General features: G+C 48.2%; 1 protein-coding gene across 1 annotated transcript in view; it reads right to left on the bottom strand.

Annotated features, from left to right (window-relative positions):
• Nucleotides 1–8,730: 8,730 nt before the first annotated feature.
• LOC119977600 (endogenous retrovirus group PABLB member 1 Env polyprotein-like) overlaps nt 8,731–26,368 on the bottom strand; it is a 53,523-nt gene continuing 35,885 nt past the window's right edge. The window contains exon 2 of the mRNA XM_038818727.1: nt 8,731–9,913. Coding sequence (XP_038674655.1) covers nt 8,777–9,589 — 813 coding nt within the window. The 5' untranslated portion in view covers nt 9,590–9,913 and the 3' untranslated portion in view covers nt 8,731–8,776. The remainder of the gene's footprint in view (nt 9,914–26,368) is intronic.

Genomic DNA, 26,368 nt, shown 5'->3' with positions numbered 1-26,368 from the left:
GCATTTTTGTGTAACTTGAAAAAAGACCGTCTCATTTTAAAGTTGTGCTATCTTGAACTTCTGAACAGAGAAACAAGTTTCAAAAGATACTCAGCACTTTGGCATGAGAAATATCCTGCAGTTATAAATGAATGTGATGTTTATGACTCTGGTGGGATCAGTTCTATTGCCAAGAATTGGGTATGCAGGAGCTAAGAAGTGGCACAAATTCTGATTTTCCTGCTTCCCCCCAAGCCTCCCCCCCCCCCCCCCCCCCCTCCCCCAAATTTAAATTCCAGGTCAATTATTCCTTGTGTACCTTTTACTGATTATCCATTGTACTTTGTGCACTTGCATGGAACAGGCATGAAAGGGAGAGATGGGGGGTGGTTGGGGGGGGGGGGGGGGGGGGGGGGGATTCACCTGGGCTAGGTTTTAAGCACAAGTTTTAAAACTTACCTTTGGCTGAGGGGCCTGGGGGCCCTTGAAGAATCCTAAACATCCAGTCCCAATGTCTGTTCATTGGTCACTGGATTCTGGAAGGGGTCCTTTCATTGGAGCCCTAATTTACAAATTAGAGGGCAGCACGGTGGCACAGTGGGTTAGCCCTGCTGCCTCACGGCACCGAGGTCACAGTTTCGAATCCCGGCTCTGGGTCACTGTCCGTGTGGAGTTTGCACATTCTCCCCGTGTCTGTGTGGGTTTCACCCCCACAACCCAAAGATGTGCAGGGTAGGTGGATTGGCCACGTTAAATTGTCCCTTAATTGGAAAAAATTAATTGGGTACTCTAAATTTAAAAAATATATAATTTACAAATTAGACGTGGTTAAATGCTTATCTTGGATGTCTGCCTGGGAAAGCTAAAAATAAGGCCTGTGAATTTGGTAGTGGGGTCAACAGCTGGGAAGTTTGGGCATCCCACTGCTAAACTGTGATGTGTTTCCTATCTGAAAGGCAGATGCTACAATATCATCGTTAGCAAGGAATTCTTCAAAAGGGCGACATTTTCTAGGGTTCTGATTCTATTTGGCTTAATGTGCTTTTATTTTTCTTATGATCCCAACGTAGGAAAAAAGAAAGACTTACATTTTGATGGTGCCTTTTGTTACCTTAGGATGTTTCATAGCACTTTCCAACTAATGAAACACTTTTGAAGTGTCTTCACTATTATACTTCAGGGCAAAATGACAGCCAATTTGTGCACAGCAAGCTCCCATAGATAGCAATTAATTAATTGTTGGGAAATTTGTCTTGGCTGCTGCTTGAGAGATAAATGCTGGTGAGGATACAGGAAAAACTCCCACATTCTTCTTCACAGTGCCCTATGATCTTTTACATTCACCCAAGACGTTGGATGGGGAAACAGGGGGCGGGATTTTCCAACCACCCCGCCGGGTCGGAGAATCGCCGGGAGGCAGCGTGAATCCCGCCCCTACCGGCTGCCGAATTCTCCGGTGCCGGAGATTTGGCCGGGGCGGGAATTGCGCCGTGCCGTTCGGCGGCCTCCCCCCGGCGATTATCCGGCCTGCGATGGGCCAAGTGGCCGCCCATTTTTTTGCCGGTCCTGCTGGCGGCACCTGGCGGCGCGGCCTCCGGGATCCTCGGTGGGGCGCGGTGGGATCTTGCCCCGGGAGGTGCCCCCACGGTGGCCTGGCACGCGATCGAGGCCCACCGATCTGCGGGCGGGCCTGCGCCGTGGGGGCACTCTATTCCTCCGCGTCGGCTGCTATTCCTCCGCGATGGCCTATACGGAGATGAATCCACCCCGCACATGTGCTGGGATGACACCAGCACTCGCTATCGCTCCCGCGCATGCGCCAACTCACGCCGGCCAGCGAAGGCCCTTCGGCGGCGGTTGGTGTGGCGCCAAGCCCCTTCCCGCCGGCCGGCGCGACACAAACCACTCCGCCGCCGGCCTAGCCCCTGAAAGTGCGAAGGATTCCGCACCTTTGGGACGGCCCGACGCCGGAGTGGTTCACGCCACTGCTTCCCGCCGAAGTTGCCCGCCCCGCCGATTCCCGCAGAAACCGCCCAGGATCTCTAAAATAAATTAACAAATTATTTTTCTACAGCACCTTCAATACATCCCAAGTGTTTTAGATGCAAAGCTGAATAGGAAGATCCTTAGGGGGTTTTGACAGGGGCATAGAATAGAAACATAATGTAAGCCTTTATGTGACAATAAAGATTATTATTATTATTAACCACTGCCGTTATGGCAGCAGAAGAATAGCGGGCGGCACGGTGATTCAGTGGAGGAGGCTAATACCAATTATGCAATTTTATGTAGGCAGAATTAAATTATAACATTACATGAGGACCGAGACCTTAGAAATAGAGAATAGCCGGTGAAATATCTATTTGTGGTTTGATGGTAAAGCAGCTTCATTGATTTCACATCAAGTTAATGATTATGGTGAAATTGTTAAAAGTTTATTGAGAAACCGCTTGCAATTTATTATAAGGGCATTTCATGACTAAATTGAACTGCACAAGGATTAACATGTATTTGAAGACGTAACTGTAATAGTGACAGGAGATAATTTTACTCAATATGTTTCATACAAGGACTCAAAACTTTTCCCAAACTTCACTCTTTGATTGAAATCTTTTCATACATCAAGAAACTCGTTTGATGAAGCCAAAAATAAACATGCCTCAGTTCAAGCTGAAGTTTCCAGATTTAAGTGTGTGTATTACCTCGGTTTCTCCCTCTTTCACCTTGGTTTTTCAATAGATTTTAAGAAAGTTTACATTATTATTCACTGTTGCCATTGTCCCCAGTTGATACTGGGGTGGATTCTCCAATTCTAGGGCTATGTCCCCATTCTGGTGTGGGAACAGTGGCGTTTTACGGCAGAACAAATGGCTTAAAACAGCCATCGATTCCCCATTTTGCTGGGGGCTAGCAGGCAGGAAGCATTGAGCACCCAGCTCTAGCTGCCGATATGGGCCGGAGAATTGCTGGGTCCATGGCCGCGCATGCGCACGTCGAGGGCATGCAGCGGCCGCGCTACATGGCGGAGACTACTCGTGGACCCGGCCCACGAAATAGTGCCCCCCCTTTGGCCGGCTCGCGTGCCTTGGACCACCCCCCACACAGTGCCCACAGCCCCTAATAAACATCCCCCTGCCTGCGAATCAGCCTTCCCCTGACTTCGGCGGCGCTGGACTGAGTTCCCAGCCGCCACACCAAGTTCCTGATGGATGAGGCCAGACGCGACCGACGTAGTCGTGAACTTGGTCAGTCAGGGCGGAGCATCGGGGGGGCGAGCCTCAGGCAATGTCCTGAGGCCGTCGATACGTGGCGCGGAGTAGTCCTCAAATACGCGGCTTTGGAGGGGCGGAGCATGGCGGAAGCGGTGCCACCCCTGATTTGGTCTGGAACTGTGATTCTCCGGCCGATTGCTGGATGTGATTTTGGTGGCGGTGACCAGAGAATCCAGCCCATTGTATCAGCGCAGTCTTCGAAAGCTCTCTGGGATGCACACAATTGGTGGGGAGCGGAAAACTGTGCCCAAATCAAACTTCAATGTGTCTGGTGCTCTTTGAACCGGGGGCTCCTGGTTTCCCAGGCACTTCAATTCAATGACAACTTGGCATTCATCGTTAGGCTGACAGTGACTCTTTAAGATGACTGAAGATGATCAATATTAATGCGTTTCTTGGATATTGGGCTGACAAGGTCTCAGATATTAAAGCAGGAGCAAGAAACGTTTGGAGGACCAGGTGAGGGAGGGGCAGTGAAGTGATAAATAACTTATTCACACCGAAGAGTTGAGTCAAGTCAATTTATTGGCAAAACCTTTTGGGAGAAAGCCAGGCACTCGGCTGTGCTCGTGGTCACCTTCTCAATTGTAAAATGGCAGTTAGCCTCTTTTATACATGTTCACTTGGTTAGTTCCTAATTAGCTTGGGGGGTTACATACACGGCCAATTAGGCCCCCCTCGCAACAATTAGCTTCCAATCACATTCCTCTGAGAACATCCGTTATCTAATGCTCGCAACTCCTTGTCCACAATTGCAAGGATAACAGGTGTCTCAATAGTTAAGGGTCAGTTTGTCAGTTACAGAATGACTCAGCAAATTGGAACATTGCAGATGTCATTAGGTCAGTTACAGAATGACTCGCCAGTAACCGTCCTTATCAATTCATTGCAGAATTAGATTGCCGTGGTGAGTAAGCTAGTATAGAATGACTCAGCAGTCCACACTATTGCAGGCATAAGCTAATAATTAAACATAATAAAATAGAGAGATTCTTAATGAATAAATGAATATCCTCTAATGTAAATTTCCCTTAACAATCCCTCCCTTTGGTCAAGAGTTGTACTAACAACTCTTTAGATCAACAAAAAATCCTGTTGCCATCTTGTTCCAAATTAATTCATCCCATCTTTTATATAAACACATCATCACATTTTACAGCCACTGGCTCTCCGTCTGGGTTCCTTCTGGTTTGATGGTATCCAGTAACGGGATGTCAGCTTGGTGATGGGCCGTGTTTACTGGCATCATCCGAACCATAGCCATCTTACAACATAGATAAAGGCATCCAATGATTATACCGCATACAATTATAATAATAGAACATAGAACATAGAACGATACAGCGCAGTACAGGCCCTTCGGCCCTCGATGTTGCACCGACATGGAAAAAAACTAAAGGCCATCTAACCTACACTATGCCCTTATCATCCATATGCTTATCCAATAAACTTTTAAATGCCCTCAATGTTGGCGAGTTCACTACTGTTGCAGGTAGGGCATTCCACGGCCTCACCACTCTTTGCGTAAAAAACCCACCTCTGACCTCTGTCCTATATCTATTACCCCTCAATTTAAGGCTATGTCCCCTCGTGCTAGCCACCTCCATCCGCGGGAGAAGGCTCTCGCTGTCCACCCTATCTAACCCTCTTATCATTTTGTATGCCTCTATTAAGTCACCTCTTAACCTTCTTCTCTCTAACGAAAACAACCTCAAGTCCATCAGCCTTTCCTCATAAGATTTTCCCTCCATACCAGGCAACATCCTGGTAAATCTCCTCTGCACCCGTTCCAAAGCTTCCACGTCCTTCCTATAATGAGGCGACCAGAACTGTACGCAATACTCCAAATGCGGCCGTACTAGAGTTTTGTACAACTGCAACATGACCTCATGGCTCCGGAACTCAATCCCTCTACCAATAAAGGCCAACACACCATAGGCCTTCTTCACAACCCTATCAACCTGGGTGGCAACTTTCAGGGATCTATGTACATGGACACCGAGATCCCTCTGCTCATCCACACTACCAAGAATTTTACCATTAGCCAAATATTCCGCATTCCTGTTATTCTTTCCAAAGTGAATCACCTCACACTTCTCCACATTAAACTCCATTTGCCACCTCTCAGCCCAGCTCTGCAGCTTATCTATGTCTCTCTGTAACCTGCAACATCCTTCCGCACTGTCTACAACTCCACCGACTTTAGTGTCGTCTGCAAATTTACTCACCCATCCTTCTGCGGCCTCCTCTAGGTCATTTATAAAAATGACAAACAGCAACGGCCCCAGAACAGATCCTTGTGGTACGCCACTCGTAACTGAACTCCATTGTGAACATTTCCCATCAACTACCACTCTCTGTCTTCTTTCAACTAGCCAATTTCTGATCCACATCTCTAAATCACCCTCAATCCCCAGCCTCCGTATTTTCTGCAATAGCCGACCGTGGGGAACCTTATCAAATGCTTTACTGAAATCCATATACACCACATCAACTGCTCTACCCTCGTCTACCTGTTCAGTCACCTTCTCAAAGAACTCGATAAGGTTTGTGAGGCAGGACCTACCCTTCACAAAACCATGCTGACTATCCCTAATCATATTATTCCTATCTAGATGATTATAAATCGTATCTTTTATAATCCTCTCCAAGACCTTACCCACCACAGACGTTAGGCTCACCGGCCTATAGTTACCGGGGTTATCTCTACTCCCCTTCTTGAACAAAGGGACCACATTTGCTATCCTCCAGTCCTCTGGCACTATTCCTGTAGCCAATGATGACCTAAAAATCAAAGCCAAAGGCTCAGCAATCTCTTCCCTGGCTTCCCAGAGAATCCTAGGATAAATCCCATCCGGCCCTGGGGACTTATCTATTTTCACCTTGTCCAGAATTGCCAACACTTCTTCCCTACGCACCTCAATGCCATCTATTCTAATAGCCTGGGTCTCAGCATTCTCCTCCACAATATTATCTTTTTCTTGAGTGAATACTGACGAAAAGTATTCATTTAGTATCTCGCTTATCTCCTCAGCCTCCACACACAACTTCCCACCACTGTCCTTGACTGGCCCTACTCTTACCCTAGTCATTCTTTTATTCCTGACATACCTATAGAAAGCTTTTGGGTTTTCCTTGATCCTACCTGCCAAAGACTTCTCATGTCCCCTCCTTGCTCGTCTCAGCTCTCTCTTTAGATCCTTCCTCGCTTCCTTGTAACTATCAAGCGCCCCAACTGAAACTTCACGCCTCATCTTCACATAGGCCTCCTTCTTCCTCTTAACAAGAGATTCCACTTCTTTGGTAAACCATGGTTCCCTGGCTCGGCCCCTTCCTCCCTGCCTGACTGGTACGTACTTATCAAGAACATGCAATAGCTGTTCCTTGAACAAGCTCCACATATCCAGTGTGCCCAACCCTTGCAGCCTCCTTCTCCAACCAACACATCCTAAGTCATGTCTAATGGCATCATAATTGCCCTTCCCCCAGCTATAACTCTTGCCCTGCGGGGTATACTTATCCCTTTCCATCACTAACGTAAAGGTCACCGAATTGTGGTCACTGTTTCCAAAGTGCTCACCTACCTCCAGATCAAACACCTGGCCTGGTTCATTACCCAAAACCAAATCCAATGTGGCCTCGCCTCTTGTTGGCCTGTCAACATATTGTGTCAGGAAACCCTCCTGCACACATTGTACAAAGAATGACCCATCTAATGTACTCGAACTATATCTTTTCCAGTCAATATTTGGAAAGTTAAAGTCTCCCATAACAACTACCCTGTTACTTTCGCTCTTTTCCAGAATCATCTTCGCCATCCTTTCCTCTACATCCCTAGAACTATTAGGTGGCCTATAGAAAACTCCCAACAGGGTGACCTCTCCTTTCCTGTTTCTAACCTCAGCCCATACTACCTCAGAAGAAGAGTCCCCATCTAGCATCCTTTCCGCCACCGTAATACTGTCCTTGACTAGCAGCGCCACACCTCCCCCTCTTTTGCCCCCTTCTCTGAGCTTACTAAAACACCTAAACCCCGGAACCTGCAACAACCATTCCTGTCCCTGCTCTATCCATGTCTCTGAAATGGCCACAACATCGAAGTCCCAGGTACCAACCCATGCTGCCAGTTCCCCTACCTTATTTCGTATACTCCTGGCATTGAAGTAGACACACTTCAAATCACCTACCTGAACACTGGCACCCTCTTGCGAAGTCAAATCTGTGCTCCTGACCTCTATACTCTCAATCTCCCGTACCCCAAAACTACAATCCAGGTTCCCATGCCCCTGCTGAATTAGTTTAAACCCCCCCAAAGAGCACTAACAAATCTCCCCCCCAGGATATTGGTGCCCCTCAGGTTCAGATGTAGACCATCCTGTCTATAGAGGTCCCACCTTCCCCAGAAAGAGCCCCAGTTATCCAGAAATCTGAATCCCTCCCGCCTGCACCATCCCTGTAGCCACGTGTTTAATTGCTCTCTCTCCCTATTCCTCATCTCACTATCACGTGGCACGGGCAACAACCCAGAGATAACAACTCTGTTTGTTCTCGCTCTGAGCTTCCATCCTAGCTCCCTAAAGGCCTGCCTGACATCCTTGTCCCCTTTCCTACCTATGTCGTTAGTGCCAATGTGGACTACGACTTGGGGCTGCTCCCCCTCCCCCTTAAGGACCCGGAAAACACGATCCGAGACATCACTTACCCTTGCACCTGGGAGGCAACATACCAAACGTGAGTCTCTCTCGCTCCCACAAAATCTCCTATCTGTGCCCCTGACTATTGAGTCCCCAATTACTAGTGTTCTACTCCTTTCCCCCCTTCCCTTCTGAGCAACAGGGACAGACTCCGTGCCAGAGGCCCGTACCCCATGGCTTACCCCTGGTAAGTCGTCCCCCCCACAAGTATCCAAAACGGTATACTTGTTACTCAGGGGAACGACCGCAGGGGGTCCCTGCACTGACTGCTTCTTCCCAGCCCCTCTTACAGTTACCCATCTATCTCCAGTCTTTGGTGTAACTACTTCCCTGAAGCTCCTATCTATGACCCCCTCTGCCTCCCGAATGATCCGAAGTTCATCCAGCTCAAGCTCCAGGTCCCTAACACGGTTTTTGAGGAGCTGGAGTTGGGTGCACTTCCCACAGATGAAATCAGCAGGGACACTGACGGCGTCCCTCACCTCAAACATTCTGCAGGAGGAGCATTGTACTGCCTTCCCTGACATCACCTCTAGATTTAAAAAAAAACAAGAAAAAGAAAAAGAAAGGAAGAGCTTACCTGATATTACCTCAAACCCTGCTCCCGCTGAAAGCTAAGCAAATTTAAAGGCACTCACTCACCTTCACGACAGGTCCCTGCTCCTGACCTCTAATAATGACAAGTATTATCAATCCATGCATCAGGTAGGACCCCCATGATCCTCCAAATAGCCAATCGAACCATCCCCCGCCCGAGGTTTCATGCAGTTTCTTAATTTCTTTCCGAATATAGTCAGCGAGGTTAGTGATATTCTCTGACCTATCAGTGATTTAAGTACAACATTTGGAGACAATCACAGCACATGTCCCTCCTTCGCTTGCCAAAAGGTAATCTAAGGCTGCCCTATTTTGTAGGGCCACCGTTCTTATGGCAACCATCTCGTTGCTCATTTCGAGCAATGCCTCTGTGGTATTATTGGCTACCTTTTCTAAGACCGTTGCTACTTTACGTATTTCCTTGATGGCTAAAGCCACTCCAATAGGGGGAATCAAGATTCCGAAGAAATGTTGAGTCTCCGTTATAGCTCTCTTGTGCCTAGTTCCCACCTGATGGTGGTCCCTCAAGCCCTTAAGGTGGTGGATATATGGGTCTACATATCCTAAGTAGTAGGATCCCGTCCAATCCTTAGGTAGCCAGGGGTACGTCTTATGACCCCAGATAAAGTAGGTGCCGTTGTACGAGGTCAGTTTAGTCACCTGATCACCCATCCAGGAGGTTGTAAAAATTATGTTGCCTCCTTCAGTTTTATTGGGAGTTCTCAGGTTCATAATAGTCCGAAGGGACGTGCTTTTGCTGGATGAGGGGGTGATATTGAGATAGTGTTCACATGCACTATCTCCTACCTTGACGGCTTCTCGTGTCCCATTTTTTAGGAAGCAGATTTCTCCCTTTGGGCGACCCATCCCTGATTTATTAGTTAGGACAAAATGAGGGGGGTCATGGTGGCCATTATACTCGGTCGATACCAACTGTCGAACTGATTCATATAGTACCCAGCCGATTCCCATTTTTCTATAGTATTCCTGTTGTGGCGAGAGATTACCCATTGCGGTGTGATCGCATCGCCATTCCTTAGCCACCATTCTGCCGTGGTAGAAGTATTAAAAGGGAGGGGATGTAAGGGGATTTCTCCTTCCGCATGTATCAGTATATGAGCACAAACCCAACATCGGGACACATCGGCATCCCTTGCAGACACATAGGACATATAAAGGTACCTATTCACAGGCAATTCTCGTTTGCTTTTATGGAGACAGTTGTCTGTTCCCAGCAGTCCCAAACACAGTATCAATTTTATCAGATCCAGACATATTAATTTAAATTAACAATGTCCCAAAGCCTATACCAGCTGCGCGCTACTGCCCGTGTTCTCGTTCAGCTTGCTTGGAGGTCAGAGAGGAGAGGATCTGTACGCCAAGCAAATCACATATATTCAAATATTGGTATCAATTGTCGCCTGGGTGCATCTCGAGTTGAGTCCAATGTTTCCAGACCCCTTTCTCTCTAATGTCTATACGTGCACAAGTATCGGCACTAATTATAACTTGGTATGGCCCATTCCATTTAGGGACGAAACCGTGTTTTGCAGGTAACATTTTCACCATTACTTGAATCCCTGCAACAGGGACATCAGGAAGTGTCTCAAGTTCTCTCTGTGTGTCTCGTTGTTCCTGACTGTCCTTTACTAATTTACACATCTCTTTAAGTTGGGCGCTCAGGTCCAGTACATAACGTCTGATTCTATCTTTCAGCGAATCTACATCGGCCCCACCAGTGATAATGTTCTCTGGTAGTTGCATCACCCTCCCAGTCATTAATTCATACGGGGTCAAACCAGTTGTACGGTTTGTTGTAGCCCTTAATTTCATCAGTATTACGGATAACACCTCAGTTGTTGTAATTTGCCCATGGAGTCCAATATTTGCTGTCTTTCCCCAGGGGTGAAGGGTTTATAAGTTGGCCTCAGTTGTGCGGCAGTTCCTGTCCCAGTTACCGGGGCCATATTACATTCTTCCGTATCCCCCTAAGGTAGGGAAGGGGTTGTTACTTCACCTGTTGTCTTATAAGGTGGAAGGAGACCCCAATGATTCTCCTCTAACAGTTGTTTCCTTTTTTCTAATTCCCTTACCCTAGATTCTAATTTCTTTATCTTATCTTTGTCCTCAGACCATATTTCGGTCGAGGCTGTTACCTGTTCAGGGCCAGATTCTAATTGGTGGACTAACAATGCTCCTGCTTTCTTTGTTTTATCTTTCTTTTCCCCATCTATCCATTTCCTTTGTTGTTCCAATGTCTGAGAGACATCCCAACCATCTTTTTGCACCTTCTTAATTATCGAGCGTCTATCGGTCAGATACTTATTTATCAGTGACCCTATCGGTCCCTGTTTCACTTCCTCTCCTGCCATTTCGGTAACAATTTTTATACTCACGATTATCCCCGAGTCTCCAGATCGTGTTTACCCACCGGAGAGCGCTCTGCAACCACCGGTATTTAGAGCATCTTTCACCCCCCCCCCCCCCCCCCCCCCCCCCCCCCCCGGGCCACGTCTTTCTCTTGGGGGCCATCGTCACTCGAGTCCGCCAAACTCTGGGATGATCAGTTCTCTCTTGCCATATACACACGTTGAGATGAAAGTATACTTAAAATCCGTATCTTGTTCTGACCTTTGGCCGCTCACACACACTTTCTCACAGCTGCCTGAGTCTCCCTCACAAGTGCTCTTTCTCCAGTCCCGACATCCACTTCAGGGTCCTGACCTTCGCGTGAGAGGATTTCCTCTCTTAACAACCGGTCTAAGGCTGTGTGTTAGAGATGAGCACTTCCTTGTCCTTAGGTTAACTCAGGCAGTTATCATTCTCTCAGTCACTTAACTTTTTATGAATTGACTCAAGTCTTTACCAACGTTCGGATATTCTGTCCCGACTCTCTCAAAGGGGTGGCCAGCCGCTTTAGTCCGGAGACAGAATCCCATCCTCATCGCCAATTGAAGTGATAAATAACTTATTCACAGCAAAGAGTTGAGTCAAGTCAATTTATTGGCAAAACCTTTTGGGAGAAAGCCAGGCACTCGGCTGTGCTCGTGGTCACCTTCTCAATTGTACAACGGCAGTTAGCCTCTTTTATACATGTACACTTGGTTAGTTCCTAATTAGCTTGGGGGGTTACATACACGACCAATTAGGCCCCCTGAGCAACAATTGGCTTCCAATCACATTCCTCTGAGAACATCCGTTATCTAATGCTCGCAACTCCTTGTCCACAATTGCAAGGATAACAGGTGTCTCAACAGTTAAGGGTCAGTTTGTCAGTTACAGAATGACTCAGCAAATCGGAACATTGCAGATGTCATTAGGTCAGTTAGAGAATGACTCGCCAGTAACCGTCCTTATCAATTCATTGCAGAATTAGATTGCCGTGGTGAGTAAGCTAGTATAGAATGACTCAGAAGTCCACACTATTGCAGGCATAAACCATTAATTAAACATAATAAAGGGCAGCACGGTGGCCTAGTGGTTAGCACAACCGCCTCACTGCGCTGAGGTCCCAGGTTCGATCCCGGCTCTGGGTCACTGTCCGTGTGGAGTTTGCACATTCTCCCCGTGTCTGCGTGGGTTTCGCCCCCACAACCCAAAAATGTGCAGAGTAGGTGGATTGGCCATGCTAAATTGCCCCTTAATTGGAAAAAATAATTGGGTAATCTAAATTTATAAAAAAAAAATTAAAAAAAAAAAAAATTAAACATAATAAAATAGAGAGATTCTTAATGAATAAATGAATAACCTCGAATGTAAATTTCCCTTAACAGGCAGAAAGAATCCTGAAATAAAAACAGAAAACAGAAAATGCTGGAAAACTCAACGGGTCTGGCAGTTAGTTACCTGTCGAGAGAGAAATAGAGTTAACATTTTGAGTCTGTATGGATCTTCTTCAGTAAGAATCCTGCAGTGATCAGGTAAGGCGGCGCAGCTGAAGCTGCAACTGTGAGCAAGAACGAAGAAGAAGGACCAGGACTAGTGGTTAGCTGGGTGGGTGGGAGGGGGGGGGGGGTGGTTTGGGGGGGTTGGGGGGGGGGAGAGATTTCAAAAGAAGGCTGTAGCCATGATGGAGGCGTGTGGGGAGACAATGGCATCATGGTAACATCACTGGATTATAATCCAGAAGCCAGACTAATTGATGCTTCACAACGCCAGTGTCCCAGGTTCAATTCCCGGCTTGGGTCACTGTGCGGAGTCTGCACGTTCTCCCCGTGTCTGTGTGGGTTTCCTCCGGGTGCTCCCGAAAGACATGTTGCTAGCTGAATTGGACATTCTGAATTCTCCCTCAGTGTACCTGAACAGGCGCCGAATGTGGTGACTAGGGGCTTTTCACAGGAGCTTCTTTGCAGTGTTAATGTAAGCCTACTTGTAACAATAAAGATTATTAAATTGAATTAATGCTTGGGGATACAGGTTTAAATTACACCACGGCAGCTGGTGGAATTTAAATTCAATTAATTAAAACATCTGGAATTGAAAGCTAGAAAAAAAATGGTGACCCTAAAATTATCATTGATTGTCATTAAAGAACCCTCTGGTTCACTGTTGTCATTTAGGGAATGAAATCTGCTATCTTTGCCTGGTCTGGCCTACATGTGACTCCAGACTCCAATCTCACAGCAAGTTGGTTGACTCTTAACTGCCCTCTGAAACTCAAATCAATGGCATTTAAGGATGGGTAACATACGCTGGTGTATTGTGGCACAGTGGATAATGTCCCTCCCTCTGACACAGAAGCTCCAGGTTCGAGTCCCATCCCAGGACTTGATGGCCAAGGAAGGTTTGATTATAATGTGGTCAAACAGGTTGAAGGTCAACCTTCAAATTCTTCCAACATGCCAATGGCTGACTAAGAGCAGGAGACACTGCTGGTCAGCAAGATTTTACTATTTACATGACAGCTGCTTCGCTTGGAAGAAATCAACATTAATTAAAATAACACAAAGGAAAAGATAAACTGTCTTGGCAGATAATTAACTGGAGCTGTGTTCAGTCTGTGCAACATTTCCCTGCAACCTCAAACTTCCAGGACCGAATGATAAACAAAAAGAGCGTTTAAACTGAAATTGAAAGGATTTTGATAAATGCTCATTACTGATTGCACTCTTGGTCCTCGGCGGGGAGTCGGAGAATCCCGCCCCTGATATAAAGAGGCCCATACTGCCACCTGTGCTGTCATTGAACGGTGCATCAGACAGCTGAAAATGTGGTTTGATGGCTGGACAACTCTGGTGGTGCTCTGCAGTACACGCCCCATAGGGTCTCTTATTTGTGGTGGTCTGCTGTGCCCTCCACAACATGGCACAGCAGCTGCTGGATGAGGAGGAGGGACATGAGGCATCATTTGAGGAATAGGCAGGCAAAGTGGGGCTGGAGAACGAGCCCAGGGAGGAGTCGTAGGAGCAGCCGGAGAATGGAGGACAGGCGGCAGATCTGGAACACGTCCCTCAGTGACTGTGCCATACTCTGGCGTACCTCAGCAATGTCCACCTGCGCCTGGGATACATCCCCCAGTGACTTGGACATAATGTCAAGGCCCTTAGCCATGGTCGTCACAGACTCAGCCATACCTTAGACACCATCGCTCAAGATACGAATGTCATGCTCCAGGTTTTCCACTGTGGTCGCCACCCTAGCAGTGTTGGCTTCTGTGTCACACATGGTCAACAACATCTCCTGTGATTATAGCCTTTGGGACTCCTTCAATTGGCTATGCAGTCACTGGAATGTACCTGAAATCCCCTCCTGAATCTTACGGCTTTGTCCTATCTGCTGTATCAGCTCTGGGAGAACTTTATCCAGAGGCTTGGCAACTGAATGGGACCCAGCTGGGTCCTGGGATCCAACAGACCTCTGACTGCTGACTCCTTTTGATGTTCCTGCGTTCACCTGATGCGCATCAGCAGCTGTGTGGTGCTCACCAGATTTTGCCCCAGATGCCTGCCACTAATGTCGCCCACTGAGGTGTGTGTCTCTGTGCTGATGGAGGGTGCGGGTGATAGCTGTGGCGCATCGATGGTGGTCTCCATGGAGCTCTCCTCAAAGGTGATCTCTCGGATGACGGGGTGGGGGGACAACTCAAGATGGCCCAACCCCATCAGATGGAAATCCTGTGAGACAATGGACATGTGGTCAGTGAGAGGGAGGATCATTTTGTCTGACATGAACAACTCACTTGAGACAGGTTATCTGGGTAATTGGGCAGTGGATCCTCACCTCCGTGGCACAGGCTAGCCTCGCTGTCAGTGACTGCCCTCTCCTCGGACAACCCTGTAACCTCCAGCGCCCGTCCCTCATAGTGGGTGAGGATTCAAAATCTGGTACTCTGCTCCCTGTGTTGGCCCTCTCCCGCTTATTATGTGCTATCTTCTCCTGCGGTGGCAAAGAAAGTACTTTGCAATCCCCATGCTTGATTGGTTGGGGCAGGTCGATAGCAGTTTGCCCATTTGGGCACCGCACCTGGACATGAATGGGTTGTACTAGTGAGTGCCAGTGGGTTCTGAGGTGCAAGCTCGAAGATCGGATGTGGGGAGGGTGTGAGGAGTCAGCCATTGATTTGTGGGGACGGGGGTGGGGGGGCTGGTAATTTGAGGGGTGGCAGATGGAACTGATGCCAGGAGACAGGTGGTAACTCTTACCCTTGTAGATTGATGGAGGTCATTGGTCTTCTTCCAACATTGGACAGCAGTCCTCCTTGTCTGGCTGCCCGTACTGACAGCTGCTGCCACTGACTCTCAAGCAGCATTGCTAACAACGTCTGCTGGACCTTCGACTGTCACAGGGGAACAGGATGTTCCATCTCCCTTCCACTGCGTCAGGAAGCCTGGTTAGGTCAGCATCCCCAAAGTGAAGAGCAGGTCTGCACGCTGCCATGCTTATGTGTTGACGGGATTGAGTGGTGAGGAAGCTGAGGCGTCAGTCGGGCGAATCAAACACTGAGACAGCCAGTAATGGCGGGAATCTTGCGGGGGCTCATTAATGGCACTATGTGCCATTGAATATGGGCCGTGATCTCGACAATGCAGCCTCCGAAGAAATATCCCGCCAAACACCCCCAAAATTAGAAATCTTTCCATTTAATTGCTCAATCAGAAATTTTTCAAACCAATGACTACAGCCCCCTTATTGGTGAAAATATTTGCCTGTAATTTGGGGCCTGCACTGCCTCTTTTGAGGGGTGTTTAAGGAGGTTTTGAATGGTTGGGATGGAGTAGGTAGCAAGTGACTGATTGTCTAGAACAAAGTGGCTTCGGTATAAGATTAAAAGTCTGATTAGTAATGGGCGATACAGTGACACCGTGGTTAGCACTGCTGCCTCAAAGCATCAGGGACCCAGGTTAAATTCTGGCCTTGGGTGACTGTGTGGAGTCTGCACGTTCTCCCCGTGTCTGCGTGGGTTTTCTTCGGGTGCTCCAGTTTCCTCCCACAGTCCAAAGATATGCAGGTGAGACGGATTCGCCAAGTTAAATTGCCCCTTAGTGTCCAAAAGGTTAGGTGGGTTATGGGGATAGGGCGGGGGAGTGGGCCGGTGTAGAGTGCTCTTTCGGAGGTTCAGTGTAGCCTTGATGGGCTGAATGGCCTCCTTCTGCACTGCAGGGATTCTATGATTCAAAAAGAAATGTTTTGCACAGGTTTGAGAGGCTGTGAAATGGACCATCCAAGTTAATGACTGAAGCAGAGCCCCACATCAATTTTTGGAATTAATTTAGCTGAGTGGTTGAAGGAAAGAGGGTTGAAAGGATATGGGAACAGAACTGGCACTTGGGATTGAGACTACTGATGGAATGCTGCCCGATTCTGTATGAATCAGTCCGGGAAATACACCAGTGTCACATCCACGATCAAAGATTTGCAATGGGAATCGACAGAAACAAAAATCTGGTGCCCTTCAACAATAACAAAACAAGGTAACCATACACACAAACTATAAAGACCGTTCCCAAATTGCAGAAAGGAACAAGCTACGAAAGGAATTGGTCAAGCCCCATCACTGGAGATTTTCAAGACCCATTTTTAGATTATTTCCAATTATAAGTTTTACATTATCAGGGCGACCATCTCAGCAGGCCATGCCTCGTTTAGCTCGCGTGATCCATATAAATGTTTGTGGAATAGGGATGTTAGTCTGTGATGCTTTTAAAAAATTAATTTAGAGTACCCAATTTTTTAAAATTAAGGGGTAATTTAGCATGGCCAATTCAGCTACCCTGCTCCTAGAACATAGAACATAGAACAGTACAGCACAGAACAGGCCCTTCGGCCCTCGATGTTGTGCCGAGCCATGATCACCCTACTCAAACCCACGTATCCACCCTATACCCGTAACCCAACAACCCCCCCCCCCCCTTAACCTTACTTTTTTTTAGGACACTAAGGGCAATTTTGCATGGCCAATCCACTTAACCCGCACATCTTTGGACTGTGGGAGGAAACCGGAGCACCCGGAGGAAACCCACGCACACACGGGGAGGACGTGCAGACTCCGCACAGACAGTGACCCAGCCGGGAATCGAACCTGGGACCCTGGAGCTGTGAAGCATTTATGCTAACCACCATGCTACCGTGCTGCCCTACCTCTTTTTGGGTTGTGGGCTTGCGACCCACACAGACAAGGGGGGAATGTGCAAACTCCACACGGACAGTGACCTGGGGCCTGGATCGAACCCAGGCACTATGAGGCCACAGCCACCCTTAAATCTCTAATGCAGGGCAGCACGGTGGCGCAGTGGTAGCACTGCAGTCTCACGGCGCCGAGGTCCCAGGTTCGATCCCCGCTCTGGGTCACTGTCCGTGTGGAGTTTGCACATTCTCCCCGTGTTTGCGTGGGTTTCACCCCCACAATCCAAAGATGTGAAGGTAGGTGGATTGAACACGCTAAATTGCCCCTTAATTGGAAAAAATGAATTGGGTACTCTAAATTTATTTAAAAAATAAAAAAAAATCTCTAATGCTGACAGATGGTAACTTCATTGCAGTGTTAATGTAAGCCTGCTTGTGACAATAATAAAGATTATTGTTATTAGAAGAAGCAGTGAATGGCCGATAAACCACCAAACTTTCTGGTTGGGCTGAACAGCCCGATGTAATTTCTATGCAACTCCAAGCAACATTATACAAAAACTACTGCCCCACTCCAGATTTAATTTCAAGAAGATTGCTTAGTTCAGAAATGGTGAGAAACAGTAATGTCTAATTTGGGACCATGGGTAATATTTGTGCCACACAAGTGCCAGGCAATGACCACCTCAAACAAGGTAGTGTCGAACCACCTCCCCTTGACATTCAATGGTATTGCCATCACTGAATCCTCCACCATTGATATCAGTGTGGGGTGAGGAGAGTTCATTATGGGCCAAATTAATCGGCAACACTGTGTCAAGTTTTTGAGTGGATGCATATGCATGCTTGGGTTCTACAGGCAACTAAGATGAGGCCTTTATGTTCTTTGCCACGATCAACAGTGCCAGCTGCTGAGATGTTGGCACAGACGTTCGCTGCTATAAAGATGCACTGAACCTCTCATGCTAGCTGTTCTTGAGCAAATTGATCTGCAGAGATGGAATGCGCCTCAACCTCAAAAAAATGTACAATTGACAGCTGCTTCATTCGAAACAAACCAACCCCTCCCAATTTGTTACTGACCTCACAATCCAGCATCATAGAATTATAGATTTTACAGAGCAGAGGAGGCCATTCAGCCCATCGAGTCTGCACCGGCCCTTGGAAAGAGTACCCTACCCAAGCCTATACCTCCACCCTATCCCCTTTACCCAGTAACCCCACCTAACCTTTTTGGACACTAAAGGCAATTTAACACGACCAATCCACCTAACCTGCACATCTTTGGACTGTGGGAGGAGACTGGAGCACCCGGAGGAAACCCACGCAGACACGAGGGGAATGTGCAGACTCCGCACAGACAGTGACCCAAGATGGGAATCGAATCTGGGATCCTCGACCTGTGAAGCAACTATGCTAACCACTGTGCTACCGTGCTGCCAAACTGCGAGGTATGTTTATTCAATCATTCAAGTCTTACAATACTGACAAGCTATGGAGCTCAAAACAACTAACTGAATTCAGATACAAAACAACAAATTGTAAGAATAGTCCAATGCCATGACTCATCCACACAATGAACAAACTCTAGTGACTGTTAAAATTTGCATCTAATAATGTAAAGACCCCAATCTGATGATCAATACCTGTTGTATCATCTCTTTTGGATTTTATATTTTATTTGGAAGGATTGATTGTGAAATTTACACCAATTTATCCCTTGACTGAAGTTATTTTTAAATAAACTAGACCAGCCATATGAATAAAATGTTTTCAAGAGCAGATCAGAGCCTGAATGCTCTGCGGCCAATGTCTCATCTCTAGACCCAGGCAAGCCTTTTTACCATCCACAAAGGCGTAAGTCAGAAGCATGGTGAACTATTCTCCATTTGACTGGATGAGTACGCTTTAAACAATACTTTAGAAACTCGACACCATCCAGGACAAAACAGCCCACTTGATTGGCACCCCTTTCGTAATATTATACAGGACGCGATTCTCCATAAAGATTTCTAAGAGTGGTAGTGATCGGGAACTGCCGCGAGCTTCCTGCTGCTCGGCCCAGTGAGGCCGGCAACACTATTCGACATTAATTGGCCCACTTAACAAGGCCCCATGGCTTACTCGCGGCAAATGAAGACTCGCCAGCTGATACACCGGCACCACGCTCGCCAGCCCTCAACTAAGAAGGTCGAGCAGCACTTAAGCTGCACTTGCTCAGCCAACCCCAGCCAGTTGTCAACAATGGTGTGCAGGAGACCATCCCCAAAATTCAGAGTTGCCAATCTGGGGAGGCTCCTAGACACAGTGGAGGCCAGGATGGATGTCCTGTTCCTCCGAGGGTCCGGAGGGTCAACCATAGGGCAGCCAGTGCTGCCTGGGACAAGGTGGCGACGGCTGTGAGCGCCAGGAGTGCGGCCAGGAGGACTGGCCTCCATTGCCAGAAAAAGGTCAATGACCTACACCGGGCAGCATGAGTGAGGAGACACCAATGACCCCCCCTCTCCGAGGCATTTCTGCTCTCACGTGAGCATCCACCCCCTCAACCCTCCATGCGACCCCCAACCTCCCTCCACCCCCAACTCCCTTAAACCTCCCCGAACACTTCCTGCACACCTTTTCCTCTCACCTCCATCCCCCCAAACATTCCTTCAAACCCTCCCGCCACCCCCACCACTGTGAACCACGTGTGTGGCTGATGATGCCCTCACTGTGTCTCCCCAGAAAAAGCTCTCCCATAATCAGCGGGAGAGGGCCCAGGTTGGCGGTGGTGTGCCGGACATAAGAATCTTCACCTCCTTTGAGGAGCGTGCCCTGGAGGTGACCGGTGTGGCCGAGGACAGAGGGGTCACCCACATGGAGGCTGGCGGACGCCGCAGAGGTGAGGAACCACAAGGCCCCAACCAAAGCTCTGAGGCAGACATGTTCGAAGTGTCACAACTGTCATCTCCACGCAGCGCAGATACATGCACTTCAGTAGCAAGGTTAGCGGTCAGGCTTCTGGGGCACAATCTGGTGAGCAGCACACAGATGCTGATGTACATCAGGTGGAGGCAGGAACGCTCAGGCGAGACAGCAGTCGGAGGGCTGCTGGATCCCAGGGCACAGCTGGACCCCAGCCTGATGCTGTGCCTCTGGAAAAGGTCATCCAAGAGCTGGTGGAAACGTTAGGGTGTGGTTGGTGTGGTGATATGCATCACTGTAAATACACAAGGGGTTAATGTAAATGCACATAGACTAGCTAGACACTAGAGGGAGCACCAGAGACATGACACACAGACACTCAACCAATAGGTCAGTAGGATAGGACACGACCAATGGGCATTCATGATACACACAGAGGTGACACTACCACAGGGGGGCATTACACCTACCCATATATAAAGGACACAGCACACATGATCTTCCTCTTTCCAGTGGAGAAACTCAGTGAGTACAGACACAGGGTTGATTCAACATCACATCCACCACGCGGGCTGTAACAGACTGGTTTGTCAGTCTGAGTAGCTATAGAAGGATTAACAGTAGAGGCAAACCTAAGTAGGAGAATTGTAAATAGTTTAATAAACGTGTTGAAGTTATCTCCATGTCTGAACCTTCCTTTGTCAGAGTGAACATCAAGGAAGCAGCTTATGCTACGCCAACAGCATAACAAAACATGGTACCAGTTGAGTGACTGTTTCAATCCATATAGTTACAACTCAGCAAGCAGTGACAACCAGCAACAACAGCCAGGCAAGACGATGTTTGGGATTCCATTTCCGCAGCAGTCAGGTACCAAGGCAATCTCAGTGAAAACTGCCGTTGGTTCAGGCAAGGTTCGAGATCCACCTGGTAGCATCCGACCTAGATGGCGTGGCGGATGCAGGGAAAATAAAGCTTCTACTCACCATCGCGGGTACAGAAGCAGTTGAAATCTTCCAGACCTTCAAATACACGCTTCGTGACGTCAGAGGCCCCAGACCATGCCCACTTAAAGGAGAAATATCCCAAAACAAAGAATTTTTTTTAAAAAGCTGTAAAACCTGATTCTTTCACCTGGAACGACAGCACAATGCCTGGAATTCAACCAGTAGCTGAAAGTAACCTCTGCAGAACCCTACAAAAAGCAGTTAGCACCGCCCAAAGAGATGATACAGTCCTTGAATACTACGACTCCGACCTTGATTTCTTCTTTGGACATCACGAGCCCAATGACAGCTCCGACACAAAAAGTGGTGATATGGTCCTAGAAGACTACGACTCAGACAAAGGTTTCATCATTCGAGATGGCGACCCCAGTACCAAATCCGAACCGCAACGAGATCTGTTGTACAATGAAAACTCCGACACAGAGGCGGATGTGTTCTTCGGATTTGAGGATCTTCAGCCCAGCACATATGACATCCCGACTCGTGAGTGCAGGATTATGCTGCAGCCTGACACCAAGAGACAGAGAGCGGTACAAGCCCACAGAGAGCGGCCTGCTGCCACACAGAGAGTGGTCCACACACCGCAGAGTCCCCGACTCCACATAGAGAGTGGTCCACGCACCACAAAGGGTCCCAGCCTCTTCACAGGAAACGATAGAAGAAACGCAAGACTCCAGAGCACAGTCCTTGCATGAACAAGAAGTGACTCGAGTGACACAAGCCTCCACAGCGAGCTCGTGGACAGCCTCCACGATAGAGGCAATGCAAGACTCCAAAGCACAGTCCTTGCATGAACAAGACCATGAGGGTCTAGCAACCTCCTCTGAGCAACCAGCAGCAGACAATGCAAGTCTGCCACGCTCAAGTGAACAACAGAAAGACTATGACAGTCTGCCATGCTCAAGTGCACAGCAAGACGACTATGACAGTCTACCACGCTCCAGTGAACAACAAAGCGACTTTGACAGTCCACCCACATTGTTTGAGCCACAAGAAGAAGACTCTGACAGTCTACGCAGCCCAAGTGAACAACAAGAAGCTACTGAGGCTCTATCCACTGTATGTGAGACAAGTGATGACGACATCCCACTTCCCATACAAGATGTGCAATGTGACAGACCTCAGCTAGTGTGTACAGAGGCACGCGACGATCACAGTGAGACCACTGGTGACTCCGGTGACACCAGGTTACTTCAAACCTCATTCGCTCGAGCCTCTCCACAAGCAAATGCATTCCTGAATGTTTTGACTCCGGACGTGGAGCATCAAGAAATCTCAGCTGACTCCAGTGAACCTGCTATGACTCCAGACGGGGAGCATCGACAAACCAAAACGGACTCAGATGACACAGACCAGACTCCAGACGGGGAGAATCAACAAGCCAAAGCAACAAAGTAAGCCGGACATGACTCCAGACGGGGAATGCCGCAAACTCAGTGATGGCACGCTCAAAGAAACAGCAGATGCCACAAAGCACGCTGACATGAGTCACTGTGTGAAGGACCCATATTATCCACAGTGTGTGATCCTTGAGCGCAGCGAACACAACAACAGGACCATCCAACACAACCTATGAAAACCATATCAAAGACAATGACATGACGCATACCAAAGGCAACATCGTCGACAGCAAGCACGACAAAGACTACACCAATGGAACCTCGACTGGTACAACATGGTACAATTCTTCCCATGAGGGACACTGTTACTGCTCAGCTCAGTACAATGACATTCCATGGCAGGACGATGCATCTTCCCAATTTATGTGTGCTGCACTACCAACAGGCAAGTTGGCTTTCAGGACAGATGCCATCCAACATCACTATCACAAGCATCGGAAGAAAAAAGACTCCGAAAACGAAGTGATTTGACCACTTCTTGGTTCCTTATGCACAGGGACACTAATGGCGTTCACAAGGACATGCCACCGTCAAAATCACCAACTCACCAACCCAGCAAGAAAGACATTCGACCATGATAATTGATGGGTTTTGGACTCACACAATATGATTTGGACTTATTGTTTAGTGATCACTGTTATCGTGACTTGTACAGAGCATTGCGTATCTACCTGTTTTTTTGTTCAACTTTCTTTAAGTACAGAAAATATGTAACACGAAAAAAGGGGGGGGATGTGGTGATATGCATCACTGTAGGTACACAAGGGGTTAATGTGAATACACATAGACTATCCAGACACTAGAGGGAGCACCAGAGACATGACACACAGACACTCAACCAAAAGGTCAGTAAGATAGGACACGACCAATGGGCATTCACGATACACACAGAAGTGACACTACCACAGGGGGGGATTACACCAACCCATATATAAAGGACACAGCACACATGATCTTCCTCTTTCCAGTGGAGACACTTAGTGAGTACAGACACAGGGTTGATTCAACATCACACCCACCATGTGGATTGTAGCAGACTGGTTCGTCACTCTGAGTAGCTATAGAAGGATTAACAGTTGAGGCGAACCTAAGTAGGAGAATTGTAAATAGTTTAATAAACGTGTTGAAGCTATCTCCATGCCTGAACCTTCCTTTGTCAGAGTGAACTTCAAGGAAGCAGCTTATGCTACGCCAATAGCATAACAAGACAGTCGGGACGTTTAAAGTGAGATGTGAGCAACACTCTAGAAGGTCCATAGCCGCTTGGAGGAGACTACGGGAGCAGGAGATTCCGCTGGCAATGCGTGGCACCATGGCCAACACTGATAGTGTAGTGACCTGGTGCACGATGTTGGCACCATGAGTGAAAGTGTCCAAAGCAATGCGCAATCATTGACGTCCATGGCTGATGGTCTCGGCAGAATGTCCGACTCGCTGTAGGATGTCACCCAGTACATCGAGGATCACTGAGGGCATCGGGGGAGGGGGAACGAGGTGGGGTGGTAGGTAGGGGGTGAGGGGTGGCATGGAAGGTGAGGGGGTGGCATCATCGGGAGAGTGTGTATTGTTACACACAATGAACACCCTTGTGCACAACCAGTATGATGCCTCTGCCACTTTCTTCCACAATACTGGCCAACCTCCGGACCCTTGGCCCTTCTCTCCAGGAATCCCCCTCTCCCAATGGCACTCACTCACCATCTGGCTGTGGTCATGTCCCCGGAGCAGTGTCCCATCCCCTGAGTATTCGGATGTTGGCTCGTTGGCTCCTGCGTGTGTGGTGTTGCCTCCCGCAGTGTTCAAGCACAGTGTCCAGGCATGAAGGTGTGATTGGGATGGTAGGCAATGAGCTGCACATGCTACATGGCACACCTACGCACAGGAATCCACTTGGGTTGTGTGAAGTGCTCAAGTAACTACGATTGCCAATTTCCTGTTAGCAACCAACTTCAGCCCGCACGGCCAGAGGTCTCGGCATCAATGGGGTGGTCGGTGGGGCAGACGGGCAAGGACAAGAATTTCCCCCAGAACAGGCGCACACAATCCAGGGGTTGGCATACTAGTTGCCCCCTGGTTGCGCCCCCCCCCCCCCCCAGCACCTCCCCCCCACCATCCCATGGCGGCCCACCCCTGCAGAGTGTCCCCCATCCCCAGTCGACGGTCCTCCATCCCCTGTCGAGCCCTGGGGTGGCAGGCCCAGCATCCACAGGCTTTTTGCCTGTGAGCAAAGGTGGCAACTCATCTCATCAGCTCCCCATAGAAGCCCTTCCACCAGGTTCGCACTTTTCAAAAGGCGTACTAATCAGTGCCAGCGTGACCACTTTCTGGGGAGGCCACTGAATCACGGGAGGCCATTGGACATGGGGTGGCTCTCATTAATTGTATGGAAATAGGGCTTAAGTGGTGAAAATTCGTTTCTCGTCATGCTACAGCGAGATCCCGGATTCGCCTACGGGAGTGGGCGGTTCACATTTCCGGCCCCTTGCAGTTCACCTGCCTCGTGTCACTCGAGCGTGAGCACAACGAGGTCAGAGAATCGCACCTGCACTCTTTCACTTCACAACTAGCATGCAGTGACAACAGTGTGTACCATCTACAAGATGCACTCAGCAACTTGTCAACATGCCTTCAACAGCATCTTTAAACCCACAACCTCGACCATCGGTCAGTGATAGGCAAACTGTTGGAGAAGATACTGAGGGATAGGATCTATTCACATTTGGAAGAAAATAGACTTATCAGTGATAGGCAGCATGGTTTTGTGCAGGGAAGGTCATGTCTTACAAACCTAATAGAATTCTTTGAGGAAGTGACAAAGTTAATTGATGAGGGAAGGGCTGTAAATGTCATATACATGGACTTCAGTAAGGCGTTTGATAAAGTTTCCCATGGCAGGTTGATGGAAAAAGTGAGGTCGTATAGGGTTCAGGGTGTACTAGCTAGATGGATAAAGAACTGGCTGGACAACAGGAGACAGAGAGTAGTGGTGGAAGGGAGTGTCTCACAATGGAGAAAGGTGACTAGTGGTGTTCCACAGGGATCCGTGCTCGGACCACTGTTGTTTGTGATATACATAAATGATCTGGACGAAGGTATAAGTGGTCTGATGAGCAAGTTTGCAGATGATACTAAGATTGGTGGAGTTGCAGATAGCGAGGCGGACTGTCAGAGAATACAGCAAAATATAGATAGATTGGACAGTTGGGCAGAGAAATGACAGATAGAGTTCAATCCAGGCAAATGCGAGGTGATGCATTTTGGAAGATCTAACTCAAGAGCAGACTATATGGTCAATGGAAGAGTCCTGGGGCAAATTGATGTACAGAGAGATCTGGGAGTTCAGGTCCATTGTACCCTGAAGGTGGCAACGTAGGTCGATAGAGTGGTCAAGAAGGCATTCAGCATGCTTGCCTTCATCGGACGGGGTATTGAGTACAAGAGTCGGCAGGTCATGTTACAGTTGTATCGGACTTTGGTTAGGCCACATTTGGAATACTGCGTACAGTCCTGGTCGCCACATTACCAGAAGGATGTGGATGCTTTAGAGAGGGTGCAGAGGAGGTTCACCAGGATGTTACCTGGTATGGAGGGTGCTAGCTATGAAGAAAGGTTGAGTAGATTAGGATTGTTTTCATTGGAAAGACGGAGGTTGAGGGGAGACCTGATTGAGGTCTACAAAATTATGAGAGGTATGGACAGGGTGAATAGCAACAAGCTTTTTCCAAGAGTGGGGGTATCAATTACAAAGGGTCACGATTTCAAGGTGAGAGGGGAAAAGCTTAAGGGAGGTGTGCGTGGAAAGTTTTTTACGCAGAGGGTGGTGGGTGCCTGGAATGCTTTGCCAGCGGAGGTGGTAGAGACGGGTACGATAGCATCATTTAAGATGCATCTGGACAGATATATGAACGGGTGGGGAACAGAGAGAAGTAGACCTTGGAAAATAGGCAACAGGT

Source organism: Scyliorhinus canicula, chromosome 1 (genome assembly GCF_902713615.1).
Source record: "Scyliorhinus canicula chromosome 1, sScyCan1.1, whole genome shotgun sequence".
Taxonomy (NCBI): domain Eukaryota; kingdom Metazoa; phylum Chordata; class Chondrichthyes; order Carcharhiniformes; family Scyliorhinidae; genus Scyliorhinus; species Scyliorhinus canicula.
Note: the sequence above shows the minus strand (reverse complement) of the source record. Positions and strands in the feature narration are given on the sequence as shown.